At 39.3% G+C, this 23503-nt stretch overlaps 1 protein-coding gene across 2 annotated transcripts in view; it reads left to right on the forward strand.

Annotated features, from left to right (window-relative positions):
* The window catches only part of COL24A1 (collagen type XXIV alpha 1 chain), a 242558-nt gene that overhangs the window by 68157 nt on the left and 150898 nt on the right, over positions 1 to 23503 (forward strand). For both annotated transcript variants that reach the window (XR_014712726.1, XM_084637175.1), the window contains exons 9-14: positions 5074 to 5127; positions 6412 to 6456; positions 9948 to 10001; positions 10801 to 10845; positions 18921 to 18974; positions 21819 to 21863. Coding sequence is in view for 1 of the 2 variants with exons in the window: in XM_084637175.1 (XP_084493301.1) it covers positions 5074 to 5127; positions 6412 to 6456; positions 9948 to 10001; positions 10801 to 10845; positions 18921 to 18974; positions 21819 to 21863 (297 nt within the window). In the remaining variant the exon portion in view is untranslated. The remainder of the gene's footprint in view (positions 1 to 5073; positions 5128 to 6411; positions 6457 to 9947; positions 10002 to 10800; positions 10846 to 18920; positions 18975 to 21818; positions 21864 to 23503) is intronic.

Below are 23503 nucleotides of genomic sequence, written 5' to 3' on the forward strand. Positions count from 1 at the left end.
GGGCCTAGATAAAACATAATAGACGAACTTGTTTTCTCCAGCTAGGCTGGTGGCATGGCAGAAATGTGTTTTGTAATGTTTTAGGAGGCAATTCAGTCTCTTTCAAAACCTTACTGACTGAGACTTGACAATGCATGCTTAATTTCTGGATGGGGAGATGGGAAGGGATTGTGTGTTGCTTTCTTAAAGTATCCTTCATGTGAGTTTCAGAGGTAGATACTTGTTACTCCTCCCTAAAGATAAGGGGCCATGGCTGTCATCTGTAATAACCTTGGAACAGGAGTCAAGTTTTTCTCTGAATACAATGCAAGATCAGGTATCAAGATCAGTACTGCATACAGTACTGAATGCACTGTCAATGCTGAATGAATAATCATGACCTAACGATAGTAGTGACCAGAGGAGAAGTCAAAAACAAAAAGTAAAAAAATAGATTTTACCTGTTCAAAACTTTAACTGAGCTCTACTCCAAGAAACCAGATGAAGTGAGGGCAGTCGTTATAGTTCAGTCCCTTGGCCTCTGGCATCTTTCTGCAAGAGAATTAATTATCAGAGTTGTTCAGAAGAACAGCATTGTTAACTGCAGGACCTGAGAACCAATGAAGGAGCTGGTGAAAAGTGATTAACGAGTAATGAAAACAAGAGGGTAACTGTGTGTGTGTGTGTGTGTGTGTGAGAGAGAGAGAGAGAGAGAGAAAGATTGAGATTGACATCAGAGGAATAATTTTGGCACTAAATATGCAAGTGTGTGAATTCTCTTGAATATAATCTGATACATTAGACCTCAATGTGAAATTACTGTTTGCCCAGCAGTACTGAAGACCATCTGACCTCATCTCAACAAACCCATACTATTGTTATAAATAATTATTATTCATAGTCTGTTATATTATTTTGGAAATATTTAAAACTCATTTATAAAAATTTGGGAAAATACTTTTGTTCCACAGCCTGTTCTGACTGCTCCTATTTTAAGGACTGTGACAAGGAGAAACGTAATTGTAGAGGATGGCCTGGAAAGAGTCAGGACAATGATAGTCATTTTGCATGTCAGTAGCAACAGACTTTGTGAAGTTCAAAGTATCCACTTGTTGGCTGGAATTTCCATAAACCTCTAAACAAAGAAAAAAGTTACTGTAAATATATCAAATGTGGAATTACTTGAGAGTGAAGCACAACTGGGAGTGCAAGCAAGGTTTTTAAAAAGAACAAAGAGTAAATTAAAATGATTTGTTGCTCTTTGGGTTTTTTGTCTTGATTTGCACTTGGAATTTTTGAGACCTGATTCAGCCAAAAATATCCACAGCCCTCTGAATTGTTTCAAGCTTTAGGAGACCCTGGATCCTGGTTCCATGGCAGACCAGCCTATTCAGGGAATAATCAACCTCCCATATATGCCAAGAGGATAAAAGAAATCATGGAAAGCAGAACCAACTTGGAGGCACGGCACTTATGCAAAATAACTTTTGCTTCCCACATTCATGACTTCGGATGCCTGGGATTATTTTTCCTCACTCAAACCAGCTGCATGTAGCTCATGGAGGAAGTCCTGATCTTGCATTAGTGTGGCTCCCACATGACAATGGGTGGAAAGGTTGGACAATCTCTAAGCCTTCCCTAGGGACTTGGTTTGTTTAAACATAAAATTAGCTAAGGAGAGACAGGGGTGGAGGGAAATATGGTGACATTCTAACTTCTTACCTCCTTCTCATTCCAAATCTTAGTAGTGGCTTTTGAGGAGGAGCTGATCATTGGAGAATCCCAAGGGGCTTCACTTCCTCCAGCACCTGTGCCATGATTTTCTTCTCTTTCAATATTTTTGGCCAGTGGCACCTTTTGGTTTTCTTCCTGGTTGACATCAAGAATGGACCTCCTAAGGGCCCTGCGGTCCAGAAATGTTGGGCCAAATCAGCTTCTCTAATGGATAAACTGCAGGAGTGGGTATTGGGTCAGGAAAATTACGTGAGTTTCCCGAGACAGAGGTTAGTCTAGATTGGCTGATATTGCCATGAACACCAATCCTGGAGGCCAGGCCTAGATGCTCAGGTCCCTGGCATTGCAAAATAGAAATGCCAGGGCTTCATTTAGCAACGGCTACCCATGGAATCCCCAATGAGGTGGGTTCATACAGGGCATGGGAAATATGGCGAAGCTATTGCAGCCTCTTTATATCTCTTCTTTAGTGGATTCTCCAAGGTGTTTGGGCTTCTGATGCATGTCTTTTGCAGCACCAGCAAGGACCTTCCCCAGTAATGGTTTCCCCACCCAATGAAGGATGCTCTGGATGGCTGGTGGAGGCAGGGTATAGTTGACCCCTTTGTTTAGATTGGGCAGATTCAGGTGTGGACAGTCATCCCTGGGCTCGGATTCTGTGTGCGTGATCCCCTCTTGTTTTCAGATTTCACATAGGGCATTGCAAATAATGAAACTTGTGTGTTTAAGGGAAAAATAACCCAGATAAACAAGAACTCTGAAGATAGATTTTACCATGTCATTGTAAGTAACTTTTTAGGTGTGTGGATCTAAAAGAATTTTTGAAATACCAAGGCTAGGTTTTGAAAAGCGACAGAGGCTTTCATTTCATAACATGGAATCCAGGGAGTTAAGAACAATGCATTTTCAATTGTGGGTGGCATGAATTAAGTATTTTGAAGCAGTAAAGCAAATTAGAGCCTCAGTCTCAATGTGAGTTTGTGCTACCTTTCAATACATTTGAGGAAAAAACAGTTTGATCTGCCTATACTTTCCCGCAACAGTTATTTTTTTACTACCTTAGGCTGATTTATACAGGGGTGGTGCTGGGGGGTGGGGGTAGTGGGGGCGATAGCCACCCCAAAATTTACCATAGCCTTACCACAGCCACCCCTCCCAGTGCAAAGGTCAAACGTTACGCAGACATAACGACGGCATGATACGGCATTGCCACCCTTATTTCTCCGCTGCAGCTGACGGTGGTGCTGTCTTCAGACCTGGGCGGCTGGAGAGCGGTGGCTGCTGACCAGGTACCCAGCTCTGAAGGAACTGCCACAGCTAGCAGCAGCACAGAAGTAAGGGTGGCATGGTGTGGCATTGCCGCCCTTTCTTCTGCAGTTCTGCACAGCCGACCTCCCCCAATTTTCTGTTTAGCCCACCTCAGCCACCCACACCGGGAAAAGGCTGGTGCCGCCCCTGAATTTATACAACCAAAAATGAGCCAAATTATACTCATTTACTCATGTGAATAGATAATTGCATACATTGTAAGGTCCCTACACTGCAAACTCACATTTGAGCATACCCTGGTCTACACATCTGAGTACATTTGTGCAGCGTAATCCCACTGAACTGGTCAGTGGGACTATTCACCTTGTATATGTGCCTGCAGGATCAGGGTCTAAGTGAGGAAGATTTGGCTAAATGAATAGATAATTGTTTGTTTTAAATAAATAGATGCCTAATGAAATCATGTTTCAAAGTTAACCATTTCCTACTCTGTGCATTAAAATGAAATTAAATAATCTTTATTCAAGGGAAACTGCAGCAGTTGTGACACCTTTGGTAACTAAGTAAATGTTTACTAAATTAGGCCCCAATCCTGCATACCTTGACCATTACTCCATTATGGAGTCCCATTGTCTAAGCGTGCTGATCCCTTTGCAGTATTAGGGTCTACAATAGAATGTAGACACATTTTAAGGACTTTCTTTACATAGCTGTGGGTATTTCAGTGACTTTATAACCATGAATGATGCTGTTGTCTTGCAATGAGAGCTGTCATTTTACTGATACTTCCCAGCAGGAAGTCCAGCATGATGACATAGTATGAGATACAGGAAGGGCAGTTCAGCATATGAAAGCATAAAAGAGGCAGGAGACTTTGGAAGAGGTTAGAAGGTAAGTTTTGCCGTATGTTTAAATGTTTTGCTTAATTTCAGATTAATTTATTTTATACGATGATGATGATATATTTTCTATCCAAAATAAATAACACAATGTACCTTGCAGATATTGTGAGAGTCTCCTGCCTTTCTTATGCTTTTATATACTATATCTGACTATCAACAGTGGGTCAAGATGGTAACTCCTGGTTTATTGTTAATTATTCATTTTTATTTATGAAAGACATTTTAAATGTTTCAGAGGTTTCTTATTCTCTGTAATGTGATATAATGACTGGGAAATTGTTGATATCAGAGAACCTGTCTCTCTGTTGACAATGCCTTGGACTGGTTCATTTGTTTGAAATTTTTTAGTGAACTTACTATTCCCTAAATTGAAGGACTAACAGGATCAGATACAGTTTAAGTGTCACCACTCAGCTAATGAAGTGCACTCCCATCCTAACTATCTTCATCACATCTCCTCTAGTTCTGGACCTTGCTTGAGTAAAGGTTGCTCACCAAATAGGTGTCCAGTTCTTCAACAATGAACTTTACCACCTGGCACCCAAGAACTTGCCCATTTCAGAAAAGCAGAATTTTCTTAAAATAAACAATCAAATACACAGAATTATTCGGGGGGAAAACACTTTTGGATTTGATTAGAGAAGGAAGAGGGGGAAAAGGAAGAGTTTACTGTACCCATTATTAATCCACTGTTACTCTAACCTTATCCTAGCATACCCACATTGAGACCAATATAAGGAAATTCAGATATACAAGGACATTCCGATTCTTCTTACATTTGTTCCATAAAAGTAAAAATTTTAATAATACGGCCAAGATCAGTGTCAGCTTGGGTTATCTGCATCATAAATACCTGTCCCTTGAGGGCATCTCCCGTTGTGCATATCTGATTTTGCCAAACATTGTCTAAGAATTTTCCATCATGAATCAGTGGTTTTTTTCCTTGTACTTCACTTCATTTTGGACTAATTCCCTCCCTCTCCCTCCCCCACCCTAGGTGCTTTTGCAATGTGTGCACCATTGCTAAGGAAGTAATCATGCCAATTTTAATTATGTATAAGGAGTGGGTTTTATGGGCTTCCTATGCAACTTACACAAGAAACAGTCTTGCATTAGGAGAAAGCTCTTTCATGATATCAACAGGTAAAAATACACAAAACCTGATTACTTTTTTTTGCTTTCAATTTAGGGAATTCCAGGAATGGCTGGCAATGCTGGTTCACTTGGTTACCCTGGCAGGCAGGTGCAGTAACTATACAATAGAATTATATGTTTTCCTATTATAAGCACCTGTTCAGTACTATACATTAGTTTAAAATATGTTTCCCTTCCTCTCTTTGGGGTTAATTTTCAAAGTGATGCCTAGTGTACATGGTCTGTCCGTTGGCAAGGAGTGTTTTGACAAACTGATCTACCTCAAAAGGATTGTCTGCCATCATGTAGCATTAATGATGTCGTTTCTGAAAGAACCATATCTAAATCTGCTGGCACTGCTGATGACATCACTGCATTGGCTGACATTGTATCACTAATACTTAAAACAAGCCTCCTTTCAGAGGCGCCATTCACGGACGATATCTGGCACATTGTTCCCCCAGTACTGGGCTCTGAATGGGTTAGACACAGTTATTCTGTGTCCCTCTAGTGCATACATACCTTGTTACCAAATTGCTCTCTGTCTGTTTCAACCTTTTAGTATTTAATGTTCAGAAGAAACAGGAAGCATTCTGCTCTAGTACCGTTCCTACTTATTTGCCTACACTTCTTTTTTTACTGCTGAAACTATTTCTTTAACTTTTATGTGGGGAAAGAATATGTTAAAGGGCTTTTTCCATTTAGTTCATTGAGAGAGAGAACCAATGAAAACATCAAATTGCTATCAATGCAAGCCATTTGTAATATTGATTTTTATATACCTGGGACAGATAGATAGTTCAGTATATGCTGTTGGTGCATTAAGATGAAAGGTCAGTCACTTTTCCTCACATTTAAATTACATGAGCCAAATTCAGTCCTTGTGTTTGTCAACTGAGTTCAATGGAGTCATTCCTGCTTGAGGGGCTGAATTTGACCCATGCTCTCTAAACTATTTCAACATTTTACTAGACCAATTTTACAGCAGCTATATATTAAAAAGCATTAGTAAATAGTTTATATAGTGACTGGATGACAACATGCCAACATTTAAAAATACAAAATGCTTTGAAATAAACTTATTGTTCTAATGTTGGCTAGAAAATGACTGGAACTGCATTCCAATATAAAAGTTTATGAAAAGTTCCATGAAGTTATTTTTAATGTCAAGTTCACAATTGGGTAGAAGGTTTCAACTGGATTGGGAAGAACTTTACAAAAAGAAATAACTTTAATATAAAGGAAGTTGCAGTCTCTGTCTAGAGGTTCACATAGCACCCATCATGAAAAGTGCATTGCCAGTTTGGAAATTAACAATTATTGTGATAATTCTTTTAAATCTAGTATTTCCATTTGTTTTAAATGAAGTAAAAGTTGTGTCTTTTTATACTAGGGTTTAGCTGGACCAGAAGGTAACCCAGGTCCTAAAGGTGTAAGAGTAAGTAACATTTGTAAGCATTACGGCATGCATGACTGTATTTTTATACATATAGTATGCTTGAGAGATTTCATTGAATTGCCAGTTGCACAGCCACTGAATCACTCTGTCTATTGCAGACTTGGTTAATGACAAACTCTATTTCATTAAAAATTTGAGGATTTATTTCTTTTTCATGCCTACAAGCAGTACAGAATAATCTCATCTTGCTGCTCTTCCTTCACTTGGAACATATACAGACATGAAGAGAAAGAAAAAGAACCCTATGAGAGTGTGGGGGTAGCGAAGGAGGGGAGTGGAGGGGAAAAGGCTGTTTCCTGCCTGGAGCATTATTTCTGTAGTAGAAGCTGTCAGGAGTGAAGGCAGATCTGGCATTTGTAATCTTCAACGGTGACAGAGGTTGATGGAAGGAAACAATCTTGTCACATAAAGAATATGAGAGTCACCTTCTGCTAGATCCTAAAATATTTCAGTTGATATCTTTTGTAGCCAAGACCAGGGGTACAAATCTGAGCCCTTTAAAAATTTAAGCTTTGCTTGGATTGTTTTTGAGTAAAGTTTCACAGAGAAAGGGGAAAAAAAGTTTTTACTTTTCACACATACACACCTATAGATGTAAAAAGATCAGATTTTATTTCTTTGGAGGTCACTGCCCTCAACAGATCATCAGACTTGGATCACATGTGAATATGATGTTAACTGTGTATTGCAACCTGAGATTTGTAATTGCTTTACACTAGAAATTTCTCAGGTTTTTGATTCCACCCTCATCCTTACTCAACTCCATTATCGTACAGGTTCCTGTGAAGTATACTGTGTACCTTATGATGCTGTCAAGCTTCTGTTACAACTTCTCCATCATGTTGCTGAATCTGTGCACTTGTGTCTTTTATTGCAGATATTTAAAGCCTTCATCTGCAACAGCTTTTTAAAATGTCTAAGCTTTGTTCTTCTTAATTCAGTTTTCATTATAGGATGGGAGAGGTGATTCCTCTGCTTGTAAGGATCTTGTGTCCCAAAGATATTGCACCCACATGGCTCTCAACCCTGAGACATTTGTTCCTTTTTTTCTTGCCCCAAAGTTCTCCATAAACCTGTAGCCAGCTCCTTCTCCTGTTATATAAGACAAAGGTGATCACAATCTTTTCCGCTAAGTGACCCACAAGCTCGTTATTATTTTTGCCCACACATATGACTGTCATTGTTAGTATGAGTTATTTTTGGAGCAATCTCAGACTGTCATGTTTCAAAAGGGTGTCTCCTACATAATCCTTTCTGTCAGATGTTGCCTGTAATGTTGACCCAGAAACATGTTTTTGTGCCATTGACTCATGCAGTTATGTCAATATAATTTGAGCTCTTAAGGTTAGAACGCACTCCTATGATAGCTCTGCATCCTGCTTATTTAAGGGTTTTAAGACAATACAGGGAAAGAAAAGAGAGCTGCATTTTTCCCTAATGTGTGGGGTACCAAGAAGTGTATTGTCCTTCCTAAGATCCTCAAAAAATGAGTTAAGATATTTCATTAAATTCAAAGGACTGTAGAGATAGAAGTGAAAACACTGACTTTTTTTTCAGTAATTAGATGCTGCTCCTGCCTTTGCACATTCGCTCTCAGAGCCTCTATGTGTAGAATCACTTCATTGTACTTTTGTTTATGCCAATTTGCAATTGAATTTGTACATGTCTGTCACATATGCAGAGCTGTGAAAATGAAACTGAGCTTTGGAAGCAATATAATGGAATATAGCACATACAAACCATTGAAGATTTGAGAGGAGGTTTAAATTTCTCAGGACATAGTGTTAGTTTTCAAATCTTAAGAGCCAGGAATTTAAATGATTACTACATTTTAGGGGGTGGATTTTTTAAGCATAATTTAAAAAATATACATTTCCCAGGATAGCTCCCTGTACGTGAAACTTATTTTCCCCCCAATACAATCTTCCCTTTACCAGTTTCACGTTGAAGGAAATGGGCTAGCCAAGGACATAAGTGTGACTTCCTTCAAGTCACCTTATATTCTGAATTGCACGTATCCCATTCAATCCCAACAGTGGAGTAATCACTAATGACATTCTTGTTGTTTAGTACAAGAAAGCTGCACCCGTGTTTTGCTCAACAGAGAATTATAACAGCTCTTATGAGTGAGAAACATTTCCTGCCCTTTATAACTTTTCATTGTATTTCATATTATGATTTTTTTATTTAACTAGATTTTGTGGGGCTTCTGCTGGTCTCCACTGTATTGATGAAAAGTAGAATTGCTTCCTAATTCAGTCACAGAAGACAAAATCTTCAAAACCTCCTAAATGCTATTTTCATGTGAGAATTTCTTCAGTTTAATGTTTTCACTTTCTTAACTTTTTATTTTTATTCATTTAACTGGAAGCGAATTGGATATTTTGAGAACAAAACACAGGGATATGACCTCTCTGTTAGCCAGTGGTTAGCATGTGTCCCATCGTAATAGTTACTACTCTGGCTACTCTATTGATCTTATGTTCTACAATAAAATTCAGTTATTTCTACCTTACCATTTTAAAAATTGAACACAGTGGTATTTAGCTGTGGATTTTGCAGATTTTGACGCAACATAAGGAAGTTACTTTTCATGGTATATCATACTAGAGTTGGAAGGTGTCATTTCCAGCTTGAGGAGACATACCTGCACTAGCTTTGCTAAAAATAGCAATGTAGCCACAGTGGCACGAGGAATGGGAGAGGATAGCTGCCCCAAATATAATCTCGTCTGAGATCCTAGGCATGTACTTTTGGCAGCTAGCCCCTCCCACCACTTGCACCACTGCAGCGGCACTTCTATTTTTGGCGCACAAGCGCAGTCAGAGATGTTTCCTTGAGCTGGAAATTGCAACTTCCAGCTCCAGAGTAGACAGCATCACTCTCTACATGGATAGAAAGCAGGGCATGATGCAGTTACAATTAAACTGATGCTTACAATGATTTGTCTCACTGGTTTTAATGAGATAGACAATTCTCCCCTTCTACTTAAGCAGGGAGGGAGAAAAATTAGTCACTTTTAATTAATACAATCCAGCTGTGACAAGATAAACTTGCAAAATAATTACTTTGTAGTAGAAATCACTCAAACTTATTCACACAAAAATAATTTATTTTTTATTTACATGTGGGGAATATTGTAAATTTGAAAGCTTATTTTTAATATTCCTTTGATCAGCACTTTCTGATGCAGTAGTATATTATTTGGGAATTTTTTTCCTAGTATGGTTAATTTGTACGTTACCTCTGCAATGGTGGGTGATTGTAACTATCAGTTGGATTTGGAGGGTGAAATCCTGGCCACACTGAAATCACGGGGAGTTTTGCCATTGACTTCAACTGAGCCAGGATTTCACCCAAAATCTCAAACCACTATACGTTCATAAATGTGTGGTAAATCTGTATCTAGCATTGTTCTTGAGATGAAACTTTTTAATGAAAGCATTTAAGAATTATTTATCTGTTCTAAGGGTTTCATTGGACCTCCAGGGGCGGCAGGACAGCCAGGACCTGAAGGAGAAAGAGTAGGTTTAATTAAACATTTATTAAATATTTACACATTTATAATAATGAAACACACTGAAGTATAACATACACCACAATGAGACCAAGGAAAACTTAAATAAGATTTATTAGGCTTTATTAGGATTTATTATAAGGCTTGTCTGACAGCAAAACTGGGAGTGTGTGAAAATGTCATACGATTAAATAATAAAATTCTGCTGATTAGAATGAATCTAGTGAATAAAATCAAAATAGCACCAAGGTTAATAAATCTGAATTGACTGTAAAGTGAAGCTTGGATTTCATCTAAAACTTTTGAGATTGGGAGCCTGTTCCTGTTGTCACTGAAGTGAGCAGTGAAAGTTTCCTCTAAGAGTAATTCAGTCCATGTAAAATCCCCTTTCTGAATTGCCTGGTATGTGTTTAAGACAAAAATGTCCATGATAATCTGATAACTGTGATTTTGAGCCTAATTTTGCTACTGTTGAAATCAGGGAAAGTTTTTCCATTGACCTTAATAACAGCCAAAGCAGGCCCTTCTCAACATTCTAGGACATATTAATATAATTAAACTAATATGCCTGAAGTGAAGAGATCACAATTTACATTTCTCCATCCCATTCTCCCTGCTCCCTTATAACAAGAAAAAGGAATAGTGTCTGCTTTTTGTGGTGGTGATCTTTAGATTGCCTTTTGCAATCAAATGTGCGTGCCAATAATATGTCATTTAAATTACTTTAAAAAAATCTAGATTCTGTAGATTGTTTAGATTGTAGATTCTCTTTTCTTTCTTTCTTTCTTTCTTTCTTTTTTTTCCAGGGCATTCCAGGACAGCAAGGAAAAAGGGGTCTTAAGGGGAGACTGGTAAGGTTACTAATATGGGTTTCTACTTTTGCTGCTAATTTAAATGAATAATGTAAGTATGCATATAATTTTAAGTAGCTGAAAAGGTTAGTGTTGTTTTATTCACAAATGATTTTATTATTGTTTCAGCACATACCTTGCACTACAGAAAAATGACAACTTGTTCGGTAAATTTAATGGTGCTGCTAAATAAACGTAAATTAAGAATTTTTAACGTGATGGCCAGTTCAGCCATGGGAACTATCAGTGTGACTGCCATGGGGTTAAAAGATCACCGAAAACGCAAACAGTTCTAAAAAAAATATTGTTAATGCAACACAGATTTATGATTCCAGGCTTTATGAAGAGTCTGATTCAGGTGTTGGCCTGAATAGAAGTCAGTTGCAGCTTCAAATAATTTCAGATGTTTGCAGAAAAAATTGTAGAAAGCAACTGTTGGCAAGTTAAAGATATTCCCTACTTAATAGAAACATATTTCTGCATGTGGGGGCAGACACAAATCTGCAAGGCATACCTTCCTAAGGTTTATAGTATTTCTGATAGATCAGAAAACTGTAGCATGATCTGTTACGTGCCAAGTTCTTTGTTTTCTGCCAGATGGTTGTACTTTAAGACTTTTGCTGTCTGGATGTAAAATACTGTGGAAGGAGAGATTCATAGCTCTGTTGATGTAATTTTTGTGTTTGCTGCATAGTTATTACAAAACCATGTGAAATATGGACAGCTTCCAATACATGTGAATTTTGGGTTAATCAGTGCATAACACAAAAAGTACTAAAAGACACTCCTGAAACATGTTCATTAAAATCAAGAACCTTATTTAAGTTTTTAATGCTACAGATTAATGTGTGAATCAAAAAAGATTAAATTTATTAAAGTAATTGGCTAACAGGATAGTGTGTTCAGTTTTTTGTCTACATTGTTGCTGCTCATTTCTCATTTGAATCATGTACTAGTTTGTGCATCCCAAAAGTGTACATTAGCACAGTGGTTCTCAAAGCCAGTCCGCCGCTTGTTCAGGGAAAGCCCCTGGCGGCCCGGACTGGTTTGTTTACCTGCCGCGTCCACAGGTTCGGCCGATCGCGGCTCCCACTTGCTGCAGTTCGCCGCTCCAGGCCAATGGGGGCTGCGGGAAGCAGCGTGGGCCAAGGGATGTGCTGGCCGGCCTTCCCGCAGCCCCCATAGGCCTGGAGAGGCGAACCGCGGCCAGTGGGAGCCGCGATCGGCCGAACCTGTGGATGCGGCAGGTAAACAAACCAATCCGGGCCGCCAGGGGCTTTCCCTGAACAAGCGGCGGACTGGCTTTGAGAACCACTGCACTAGCAGATACATGCTATTGTATTATGGCACCTTATTAGCCATGTGCAGTGTGCTAGCTTTTCTGAGAAGAAAGAGCATCAAGGTAAAAAAGCAGAAGACTCGTGCTCAATCTGTGTAAGAAGGAGGTGATGCTGATAGGGATCTTTGAAACACTGTCTGGAATTATAATCTTGTCTTCAACTGGAGGCACCTGACCTCAGGTTCTCAAGATGGTATGATGTCTCGATCCCACTGGACTGCTCCTAGCTGTACAAGTAGCAGAAGTGGAGAGAAATTTATTTTCCATCTTCAGCTAGTCACGTATTGCACCCATCCCTCTCTAGTGAGGACTCTTGACCATAGAGATCCATCTTCAAATAGTTTAACACATGGCAGTCCACTGTTTAAGTAACAGAGATCAATGAGAGCACATCAGCCCAGTGTTCTGCACATACCGTTGGCTTTCTACTTAATGCCAGATCTATTTCTTGATCCTGAAATCAGTTCCAAGACCTTAGTCCTCCACAGTGGGCTAAAGTTTAGTTATCATAAGGCCTAATCTGTCAAAGCACCTGAGTAGGTACTTAGCTCTAGGTACTTTGTTGGATCAGGACTGTCGAATGCCTCTTTCCCCAAATCCAACCCAATGGCCTCAGGGTGAATACCTCAAGAGGTTGGAGCAGGATGCTCTCACCAAAAGAATCTTGGCTGTGGAATTCCCCAGTGTCAGAGAGATGAATCCTAGCCTTACGATTCAGGGTGAAATGCAAGACTCATCTTTGTGCAAACTTTCCATCGATAACAATGAGGGGAAAGAATGGCCAGCATGGCACATTGCTTTTGGAAGAAGGGCAAATCCCAAATATGATCTCATTTTGGAAAGCAGCCTTAAATTTGAGAGGTGGAGATTAGGGGCTTGTTTTAGGGTAGTTCTTTTAATTTTTAACATAGTTCTAGACACCATGGTGATGAATGCTTTAAAATTCTGGTAGATAATTGTGCTTGCCATCATTTTGTTTACTGTCCAGGTGGCATTTAATACACTATAAAAACCATCTGACATGAAAATCATCTTTAGGATTCAAAATGCGACCAATTAGCAGACTAGCTGAATAGTTATTAGTATTTATAATATCTTTGGCATATTTGAAATGGAACAAAATATTAAATTGACCAAATTCCTTATTATAAATATTAGTGAGTCTGAAATTGCCTGCATTTTAAATCAGTTGCATGTACAGTATGTTTTAAAGAAAATATTCTGTATTCAAGGTGCATGTATCCCATTTCTTTCCATATTAAGTATGTAATATGAAATCTGGCCACTTCTGTATTGTTATATTATCTGTCTTGTCATATATGCTGCACGGTATTTCACATACACTACTTTGAGCACATTTATTGGGAATGTACTATATAGGATTAGTTACAACAACTAATACTCAAACTGACAAAGCAGACCTTTTGAACTATACCAACAATCTGCTAGTCTAGTCCATTGTAACTGTGTGAAAATACTACAGACCCATTTTCAATTAAAAATATGAATGTTCTTGTTTTCTAGGATGTGTTATAGCAATATGCTAGATGATATTACTGATTTAATAAAACATTTCTTACACAGTAGTACTATTATGTTTTCAGTTTTAGATGGTTTTCTCTTTTCCTAGATTAGAAATGCTTTTTCTTTTTTATAGTGCCTAATTTGTTCTTCTCTCATCAGTTATAAAACTCATGATGATGAAAGTGGAAATATCATGGTTATGGTTAATCTGCCCCTTTGTCTCATCCAGAACATCTTTTGCTCTTTTTTTCTGTATATAAATCACTACCTACAGTCTGAATCTGAGACCTGGTAATTGGAAAAATTGCCTCGTTGCTTTCTCCATTTCACTTTTGATCCAACTGTTAGTTTCTATTTAAAAAGTTGTGTCTTCATGGGTGTCATCTGGAGTTTAACAAGTTTAACATCTATTGGGGCACACATCCTCACCAAAATGTACTAGTTTTCTTAAAAGAACAGTAAATTAGCCTTTGACTATGGCTTCCCAGAAGGTGGCCTTGAATAAGCAAAAGATATTTTAATAACATGGCACTATGTCAAATAAAATTTTACGATACAATTTCAGAGGCCAATTGAAAATTTGGTCCAGAGAGTATAGGTTTTCAAGTTAATTTCAAAGTCTGTCGTATTTAATAATGAACATTATGAACCTCTACTGAATCAACAACCACATCAGTAATAAATGCTATACAGTCTATTTATGTTATGAAAAACTTGTACCTTAAAATTAAAGAATAACAATTGTCACTTGAGAGCACCATGATCAGATACTGAATACAATTTTCACAGTGTGCTAGATGGGCCTGTTTGTTGCTTGGAAATGGCCTGAATCATTTTTGCTGAAAACTGGTCAGTTTGGAGGGATATTTTTTGGCTTTAACACACGCAGACTTCAGCAGAATTTTCTGAGAAATTGGCTGTTTGTTAGTTTGCAACAGAATGCAAAAAAAACCTTGGGCCAGGGTCATCCTGTGTTTGGGAGGGCTTCAGCCAGTGAAAATTCAGGAGCTTGATGGCAGAAACTTTGACAAAAGGAAGAGGTAGCAGAAAATGGCACCAAACATCCCTTCCTCAGTGGGCTTTTAGAAGGCCAGTGCAGCCCAAAAAAGTTAACTGTGTTTGCCAGGACAGGGATGTTGCCTGGGGATGCCTTGATTCGGTGCAGCCTCTGGCCACCTTCACCATCGGAGTGTCTCTGTAGTGTCAGCTGCTAAGAAAAGCTGGCCTCCTGCTCTCCCAGCAGAAGGCCCGTTAAGAGGGCAGCAGTGGTGATGTCTGGGTGGTTACAGCTTTGTGATGTTGCGGCTTCACTTTTGGTAAATACAGCGTGGTCAGTTGAGCATGTTTGCATTTTGTTGTGAATAAGCCACATTCCTCTATTTAACTAGAAATCCAAAGGATATTAAATTGTATCTGTGTGATGTTGGTATGTTTACACTGTTGTAGGAACTTTAATGGTTTAACTTCTTTTATGGATTTTAATACAATGTCCAGTAATGAATTTCCACATTTACTTATGTTAAATATTGAGATCACCATAGCCATCCATTGGAGTTTTTTAATGTATGAATCATAAAACATTGAATAGTTTGTTGTGTATTTTGAATGTGCAAAGCTGCTACAGAGCATGGAGAATGTTTCAGAATTGATCTGGAGAACATCTGACAAATTAAAACTTCAGATGCAGTCACAGATAGTAATTTGTCAGGGCTTAAACTCCTTGGGTGAAATCCTGGCCCCACTGATGACATTGGAAATGCTCTCATTGACTTCAGGAGAGCCAGGATTTAGGCCAGCATTACTCCCCGGAATGCTGAAGTAGTGAGTTGACTTGTGGTTTGTAATAAACAACCATCTACTATGCAACAGTCCATTCAATATTACCTGTCTTTCTCCTTTTCATAATTGATATTCTATTATTTGTGTTAAAAATACAGTGTTAATTCATTGTAATGATTACAATTCAAAAGTCAGCACATGAATTAGAATGAATAAATCAAATTAATTCACATTATGATGAAAATATGAGGAATTATGAGCCTAGTAACTTATTGCAAGATACTATATAGGCTATTAATGGTACATTCACAGAGGAATAGGAGTGGGATATATTCTTGTCCACAGTGAAAGCTGACTGGAACAAAATAAGACAAGACTGAAAAGTACAAGACAAAGTATAAGTAAATAAGACCAAACCAGACAATACAAGACAAAACAAAACTAGCTGGAACAACTCTAGTCCAATGGTTGTAGAGGAGAGGAGAGTTATACAAGATAATTTTCCCTTATTATTTAGTTAAACTCCAGTTCTTATGATGACACCAAGGTAAAAGACTAATAGTTTTGATTAAAGAAAAACATGGCTGAGAAATCCAGAGGTATTTTGAATTACAGGGCAAACTTCCCACCTCCCTACTGCAACTTTTAAGGTTCCTTTCAGTTCCCGGCCTGTGGTTCCTGTTTATCCATTGTTAGGCACCCCTTTTTCCCCTTCCCAGCTCTTAACTAAAGATATTTAGCTCTGATAAATCATGATCTAGACAACCTAAGGAAGGAAGGTTGAAAGGGCTAAACTAATAGTTTGTGTGACCTGAGGCACTTTTGAGCATGGCCCACTGGAGGTGAAAGGTTAGTATCTTAACCTCCTCTTGCAGCTATACAAAGAGAAAACTATAAACCTGAAAACACCTGAGAGCAGAAAAGGTAATGTTTATGAAATAATTACATGCAGGATGAAAGAAACTGCTCCCTCCAGTCTGTGGGAATGGAAGGGTGGTTCCGGTTAATGTGTGTTAACTAGTACAGTTGTGAATTCTAACATCACACTCACAAATATTTGCAAAAACAATGAGGAGTACTTGTGGCACCTTAGAGACTAACAAATTTATTTGGGCATAAGCTTTTGTGGGCTAAAACCCACTTCATCAGATGCATGGAGTGGAAAATACATGCATCTGATGAAGTGGGTTTTAGCCCACGAAAGCTTATGCCCAAATAAATTTGTTAGTCTGTAAGGTGCCACAAGTACTCCTCGCTGTTTTTGCTGATACAGACTAACACGGCTACCACTCTGAAACCTGTCACAAATATTTGTAAATCTCAGTGCAAACACTCCCAAAGGTTTGTTCTGGATCCTAGCTTATCCTGGGGCTCAGCCTTGGGCAGTAGTTCTCAACCTGTGGCCCAGTCAGCACACAGCTGTGGCCAATGTGACATCCTCAAAGCCATACAGGTAGTACTGGATGTGACCCACATGACAATTGTTATGCAGCCCACAATGGTAAATAGGTTGAGAACCACTGACATAGGATGAACCATGACTAGGAACAAATGTTTATTTCCTGGAACAAACTATTGTGGAATATCTACAGTACACTAGAATTTACGGTTGTGGTAGTTAACTTAAATTACCTGAGCTAAATCATGTTGCAGAAGTTGCAGTATGAACAAGACAAACCCTATGAGAATGCACTGAGAAGGTTAGGGATGGATCAGAGCAATTGTGGAGGGATGGCCAGTAAGTCTATAAATGGTGTTAATCCACTGGCCGAAACACCTGTGAGGATGGAAGGGCAACATAGCAAACTGTGTCCTCTAGTATAGTCTAAAAATAGTATGCTAGCAACTATGAACTGTCCATTCAAATACCATGTTCCCTACTTTTAGGGTGTGTTGGCAAATTTAGCACAAAATTGCGCTGGAATTTTACAGCTGTATCACAAGCTCCTACGTCCAAGATCATTCTTGGCTCTCTTACAACCCTGGTGCTTGCAAGATATTTTACTCTCATACTTTCTATATTTAGGGTTTTTTTTCCTGGATGTATTAGCTTGCATTTTCCCAAGCTGAATCCCCTCCCAATTTAGTATCATCTGCAAATTTCATTGGTGTGCTGTTTTACTACCTCTTCCAGATTATTAAGAAATGTGTTAAATCAGACTGGTTCTAGCATTAGTAGGGCTCTGCACAGTTCTCCACTACGCACCTTCCCTCCAACTTCATATACTGGCATTGATCACTACATTTTTTGTGCTCTTGTTTACAACAGAATTGTGCTGCTCTTGTGGGCATTAATTTTTGTGCACCACCGCACTGAATCCACTCTCTCCCACATGTGGCTCTTCCAGTTGGTTAGTGAGCATTTGATAGCGATATGAAATCAATAGGAATTAAAATAATTCAATCAATTCGTGCTTCCTTTCCGGGGGCAACGTATGGGGAAGTAAAATAGGATCCATAATAGGGAGCAAAAAAGATCACGGTTCCAGCAAGGCAGGACTTCGAGTCCTGCAGCCCCAGACAACAATGCTAATTTTGGCTCAAAATTGAAATTTCACTTGTCCAATCAGATTCCAGATGCATCCTGGTGACTACATAGCATCACTACCCCAATATCTAAACTCTGAAGTCAACACTCTGCTAATATGAATGAGGAAATGCATACCTCATTTGGTGCTATTGTTTCAGTCTCTAGCTGCAGACTCAACCAGGCAAGCATGCACTAGTTTACATTGGCAAAGATAACTTTGCATACAGAATGGTTAGAAAATGAAGGTTTAATTCTGAGCAGTGCTGAGTCCCTCATATTGGTCATTGATTTTAATGCACGTTTGTCATATTGAGTCTTCATCCATAAATATTAAAAAACAGTCTTAGGTAAATGCTATATGGCATGGGGGAGGTGTGATCTTGTAGTAAAGGCACGGAGCTGGGTATCAGAAGACCCCAAACAAACATTCCAATGGGCACTTGCATAGTATCGACCTCATAAGGGCTCAGTAAGATGATAACGTCATATTCTTGCAACTTAAAATGGCATCCAAAAAATCTTCTGAAATCTTTCTTGGATGGGATTTTGGAGTAAGACAATGAAGTGTGTTTTGAATTTTGCAGCTGAAATGGTTTATTTTCCCCCCTTCTTGCTAGTATCATCTTACTTTCTAGTACCTTTGGTCAATTTGGGTTGGGGTTTTCAAGGGAACCTATGGGAATTAGGTGTCCAAATCCCATAAAAATTCAATGGGGGTTGTGCACCTGACTCTTGTAAGCTTCTTTTAGAACCTCCCAGCTTTGGATAAGAAAGGGCAAGTCATTTGTGCTTGCCAAATTTCTTAGTGTGTACGCATTTCTTACATATTTCCAAGTGTAATGTGAAGAATAATATCTGGTGTGTGCTATGATTCTAACAGTGTTATCTCTCTCTTGTTACTAGGGTTTTCCAGGTGACTTTGGAAACAGAGGCCCCCCTGGTGCAGATGGGAGTCCTGTAGGTATCAAATTGTGTGTGTGACTTTGCAATTTACAACATGATGGTATTAAAATGTCTCATTGATAAAACCTGTCCAAAAACCAAACAAACCTCTTGAAAAGGAGGAGATTCAATGCAGTACACTAGAAATTTGCTATCACTCTTGATTTTACATTGAAGGTGCTCAGATAAGAGAGAGAGAGATTCTGAAAGCTGCTGAATGTGGCCAGCTCCCATTAGGAGCTGCAGATGCTCTGCTCCTTTCAGGATCAAACTCTTGCCTGTTTGAGGCTAACTAAACAAATCTGTATTCTTGCTAAAATTCTTAGTGACTAGGGCCCTAGGACATGACTTTGCTTGATATGATACAGTTCCATGGTCTCTTAAAAAGGGGATATTCTGAAGTTGTTTCTCAGGAAACTGGCTCTAGTATGTTCAGGTATTTACTAGCTTTAACCTTTGAACTATTACTGAATAAGCTTCTGGACCTGTCTTTTGCTTGTCTGTCTTTTAGTAACTCAGCATTAGTAGGGCAGCCGCTCTTTCTTTAGAAACACCTCTTCAGAATAATGTGCTCTGATGATGCAGTAATCAAAACATGTGACAGTCATCATGTCATTGTTTCAGTACTGATTTCAAAGGAGCTTCTCTCTTGCCATGTTCTTAGTTGACTCTGGCTGCAGCCTGTTAGCTGTGGATTCCCCTGGCTTGGAGAAGCCCCCCATAGATGTAGAGCTAAATTACGTAGTTCCTCCAACACCCTTCCTGTGGTCCCTGACACAATGAACAGGTAGTAGGAGTGGCCAGATTGCAGCTGTTCTCAGCTGATGGATGTTCCCTTGGGAAAGATGGGCAGTTAGTGCCTACGGGCTACTCTAACCTGGGTGAGGGCCAGGAGCTGGGCGAAGAACCAGGGAACTGTAACAAAATCTCTGAGGATGACCCCTCCTCTGCTGCACCAACTGGAAACTCTTTAAAGTTTTGCTGATGCCTTGATTGCCCAGTGGCACCAGGATTTTGGCACGCAGTAAATGTATTCAGCATTTCTGATCTCTGGAATGAAGCTCACCAAGGGGTTAGGTAATATAATATCTTTCACTTCTGTGGCACTTTCCATCTTGAAAGAACTCAAAGGGCTTTATTAGTGTAACCAACTGTCGTACAAATTATACACAAGGGTCAGTTCGTTCTGCCCCTCTCCAAAGCAGATGCGTCCTTTCCACCAGAACTGAAGGGGAAGAGCAACACTTGAATAGAGACAAACTCAGAAAGTCTAGGTCCTAAATTACAGACTTATACATTACAAAGAACTGCATTTTAGCACCACACGTTTAAAATGAGTTTCTTCTACTCTACCAAGACAGCTGCTGATATTGCAGCCTCCTCAAATAGCCAGTGAAAAACCCACCCTGCAGGGCTGGTTCAGGCAAGGTGCCAAGTCTGCAGCTGCAGGGGGCTGGAGGTCAGGCTGAAATCTAATGTGATATTTACTGAGAGTCCTCTCGTGCTGATAATGTGGAGCAGGAGCTACTGCATGCTGACTGGGAGTTCTGCGGTGATAAGAGATAGCAGTCCCCGGAGACTCAGGAAGTCTCCCCCGTTATCTCAGCTATGGCTGGGACAAATCATACTCTCCACATCCCAGCCTCCTTCTGTTTGCCAGGATTACTCCATCCCTGTTTTCATGTTTCTCTCCCTAGCCCTTAATCATGTACATGTTACATTCCCCATCCACAGCCCACTGCAGAATAGAACCCTCCCAGCTGGTACGGCGGAGGAGTTTGGGGCTGGTGGATGGGTGGCGGGGGCAGAGAAGGAGGAAGTTACCTTTTAAAACTTTTGGTCTCACAGCTGGAAAGCCCAATACAATAGCTTCACAGTGGGCCAAGATTTGCTTTCATACACCCCACCTCCAACATTTGGATGTGAAGGGATGCACTGAGCCCCTGACATAATTTCTATCACCTGGATGGCCACATGGTAATTAAGCTGCATAGAGTCTGAGCCTGGAAGGAGGCAGACCTGGATGGCTAAAGGGAGAGAGCATAGAATCATCATAGAATCATAGAATGTCAGGGTTGGAAGGGACCTCAGGAGGTCCTGTAGTCCAAGCCCCTGCTCAAAGCAGGACCAATCCCCAACTAAATCAGAGATTGCAGTCTTTAACACTGGGTAACCCATAAGGTTCGTAGTACCTTTGAGGCTCTGCAACCACAGAGTTTAATTTGGGCAGGAAAGAGCCAGTAGTTTGTTAAAATTGCTAAAAAAGTTTGAAGTAATTTATTTTTTGAAACTTATTTAAAAATATTCTCCAGCTGTAAAAGAAGGAATAATTATAATGAACTGTCTGTTCACTTCAGATGTGCACTAGAAGTTGAATCAGTTTTAGATATACGTAAACAGTTGCCCATAAAGAGATCATTGCCTTTCAAGGCAGTCTGCAAAGAAATTCATTTTAAAATGGAGCTTGGGCCTTTTTTGGCCTCCTAGTTATAGATAAAGGGAGCCTGACAAGCTGTCCCCCCCGCCCCTCCCAAAAAAAATTGTTTTCCCACTCCTCTTTAGTTTCCCCCCCTTAAAATAGCAGGAATGTCAAGTCTGATCTTCCCTGGTTTTAGAGGCAGGATTTCATTTCTCACGTCATGTTTATTATGGGTTCTCTTACCTTAATAAAGGGGCTTTTAGAACATACATTCTTTATGCATAATATTAGTCATCTTTCAGGCCCTATTTATACATCAGAGAGAAGCCAGAATTCCAATTTCTTTTTCTTTGCAGATCACCTTTCATTACCTTGCTATTTGTGGGGATGTATTAAAATATTAAAGTGCTGATTGTTCCATATTCACTCTTTCTTTAAAGGGAGTTGTTGGTGGCGTTGGGCCTCCTGGATTTCCTGGGCTGAGAGTGAGTGTAACTTTTTCCCATTTATTTGAACTTCATTAAAATATTTACATTTCGTCTCTGTGTCCAGAATCCTAATAATAAATCTCAAAACTAAGAGATTCTGGGGTTGTTATTTAAATCTAATCTTATTTTAATGAACTGCTCTGGTCATTCTAATTAAATAATATTACAACATTGCTCTTCCATCATTACAGTTTGAACATTTGTATACTTAATAACATAAATCCAGTCTCAGCAGATCAAAACTTTTGTTTGAAACAGCTCAGCTTGCCAGTTTATTCCCTCGAACTCATTTTGATTTTGCTGTTAGGTGCAATATTTTCCACACACAATATAATTAAGGTATATAGTCCCAATTCCATCTCTGGTGTAAATTCATTGTGTTCAGGGCAGAATTTGGCCTGATATAGAAATATAGGGCTGGGCAGGGCCTTGAGAGGTCAGCTATTCCAATGGTTCTCAACCAGGGGTACACGTATACCTGGGGGTACGCAGAGGTCTTCCAGGGGGTACATCAACTCATTTAGTTATTTGCCTAGTTTTACAACAGGCTACATAAAACGCACTAGTGAAGTGAGTACAAACTAAAATTTCATACAGACAATGACTTGTTTATACTGCTCTATATACAATACACTGAAATGTAAGTACAGTATTTATATTCCAATTGATTTATTTAATAAATTATATGGAAAAATGAGAAAGTAAGCAATTTTTCAGTACTAGTGTGCTGTGACACAGTTGTATTTTATGTCTGATTTTGTAAGCAAGTAATTTTAAAGTGAGGTGTAACTTGGGGGTGCGCAAGATATATCAGACTCCTGAAAGGGGTAGAGTAGTTTGGAAAGATTGACAATCACTGACCTATTCCATCCCCGTGTGCTGAGGCAGGACCTAGTCAATCCCTGAGAGATGTTTTCTAACCTGTTTTTAAAAACCTTCAATGATAGGGATTCCACAACCTCTCTTAGTAATCTGTTCAAGTATTTCACTATCCTTATAGTTAGAAAGCTTTTCCGAATATCTAAAAAAAGAAATCTCCCTGGCTGCAGATCTAGCTAATTACTTCTTGTCCTACCTTCAGTGGACATGGAAGACAATTGACCACAGTCCTCTTTATAAGAGCCCTCAATGTATTTGGACTGTTATCAGGTTCCCCTTTCAGTCTTCTTTTCTCAAAAATATGCCTTAAATATGTCTAAAAGCAGAATCACATAGTGCTGTTTCCTGTGTCTCCCTCAAAATGTTCTATTTTATATATGCTATTAGTAAATGACTTTTTACAGTAAGTCATCACCTGGATGACCAGATGATAATTAAGCTGCATTGCAGATGATAATGCATATAATGCAGATGTGGCCAAATTCTAGTTATACAAATATAACCCCATCAAGGAAGCATGCTTCCAATGACATAGGGAAGGATAGGAGAGAGATCCTGGAGGCCAAATTTAGGCTGCTAGGTAAGAGATTGAAGTCCAGGATCGCCATGGTAGCATTCTCTGAAATGCTTCCAGTTCCATGCGCAGGGCCACTTATACAGGCAGAACTGCAGGGTCTTAATGCATGGATGGGACAATGGTGTAGGGAGGAGGGTTTAGATTTATTAGGAACTGGGTAAACTTTTGGGAGCGGGGGAGC

The sequence above is a fragment of the Lepidochelys olivacea genome, assembly GCF_965140295.1.
Source record: "Lepidochelys olivacea isolate rLepOli2 genome assembly, chromosome: 8".
NCBI lineage: Eukaryota > Metazoa > Chordata > Testudines > Cheloniidae > Lepidochelys > Lepidochelys olivacea.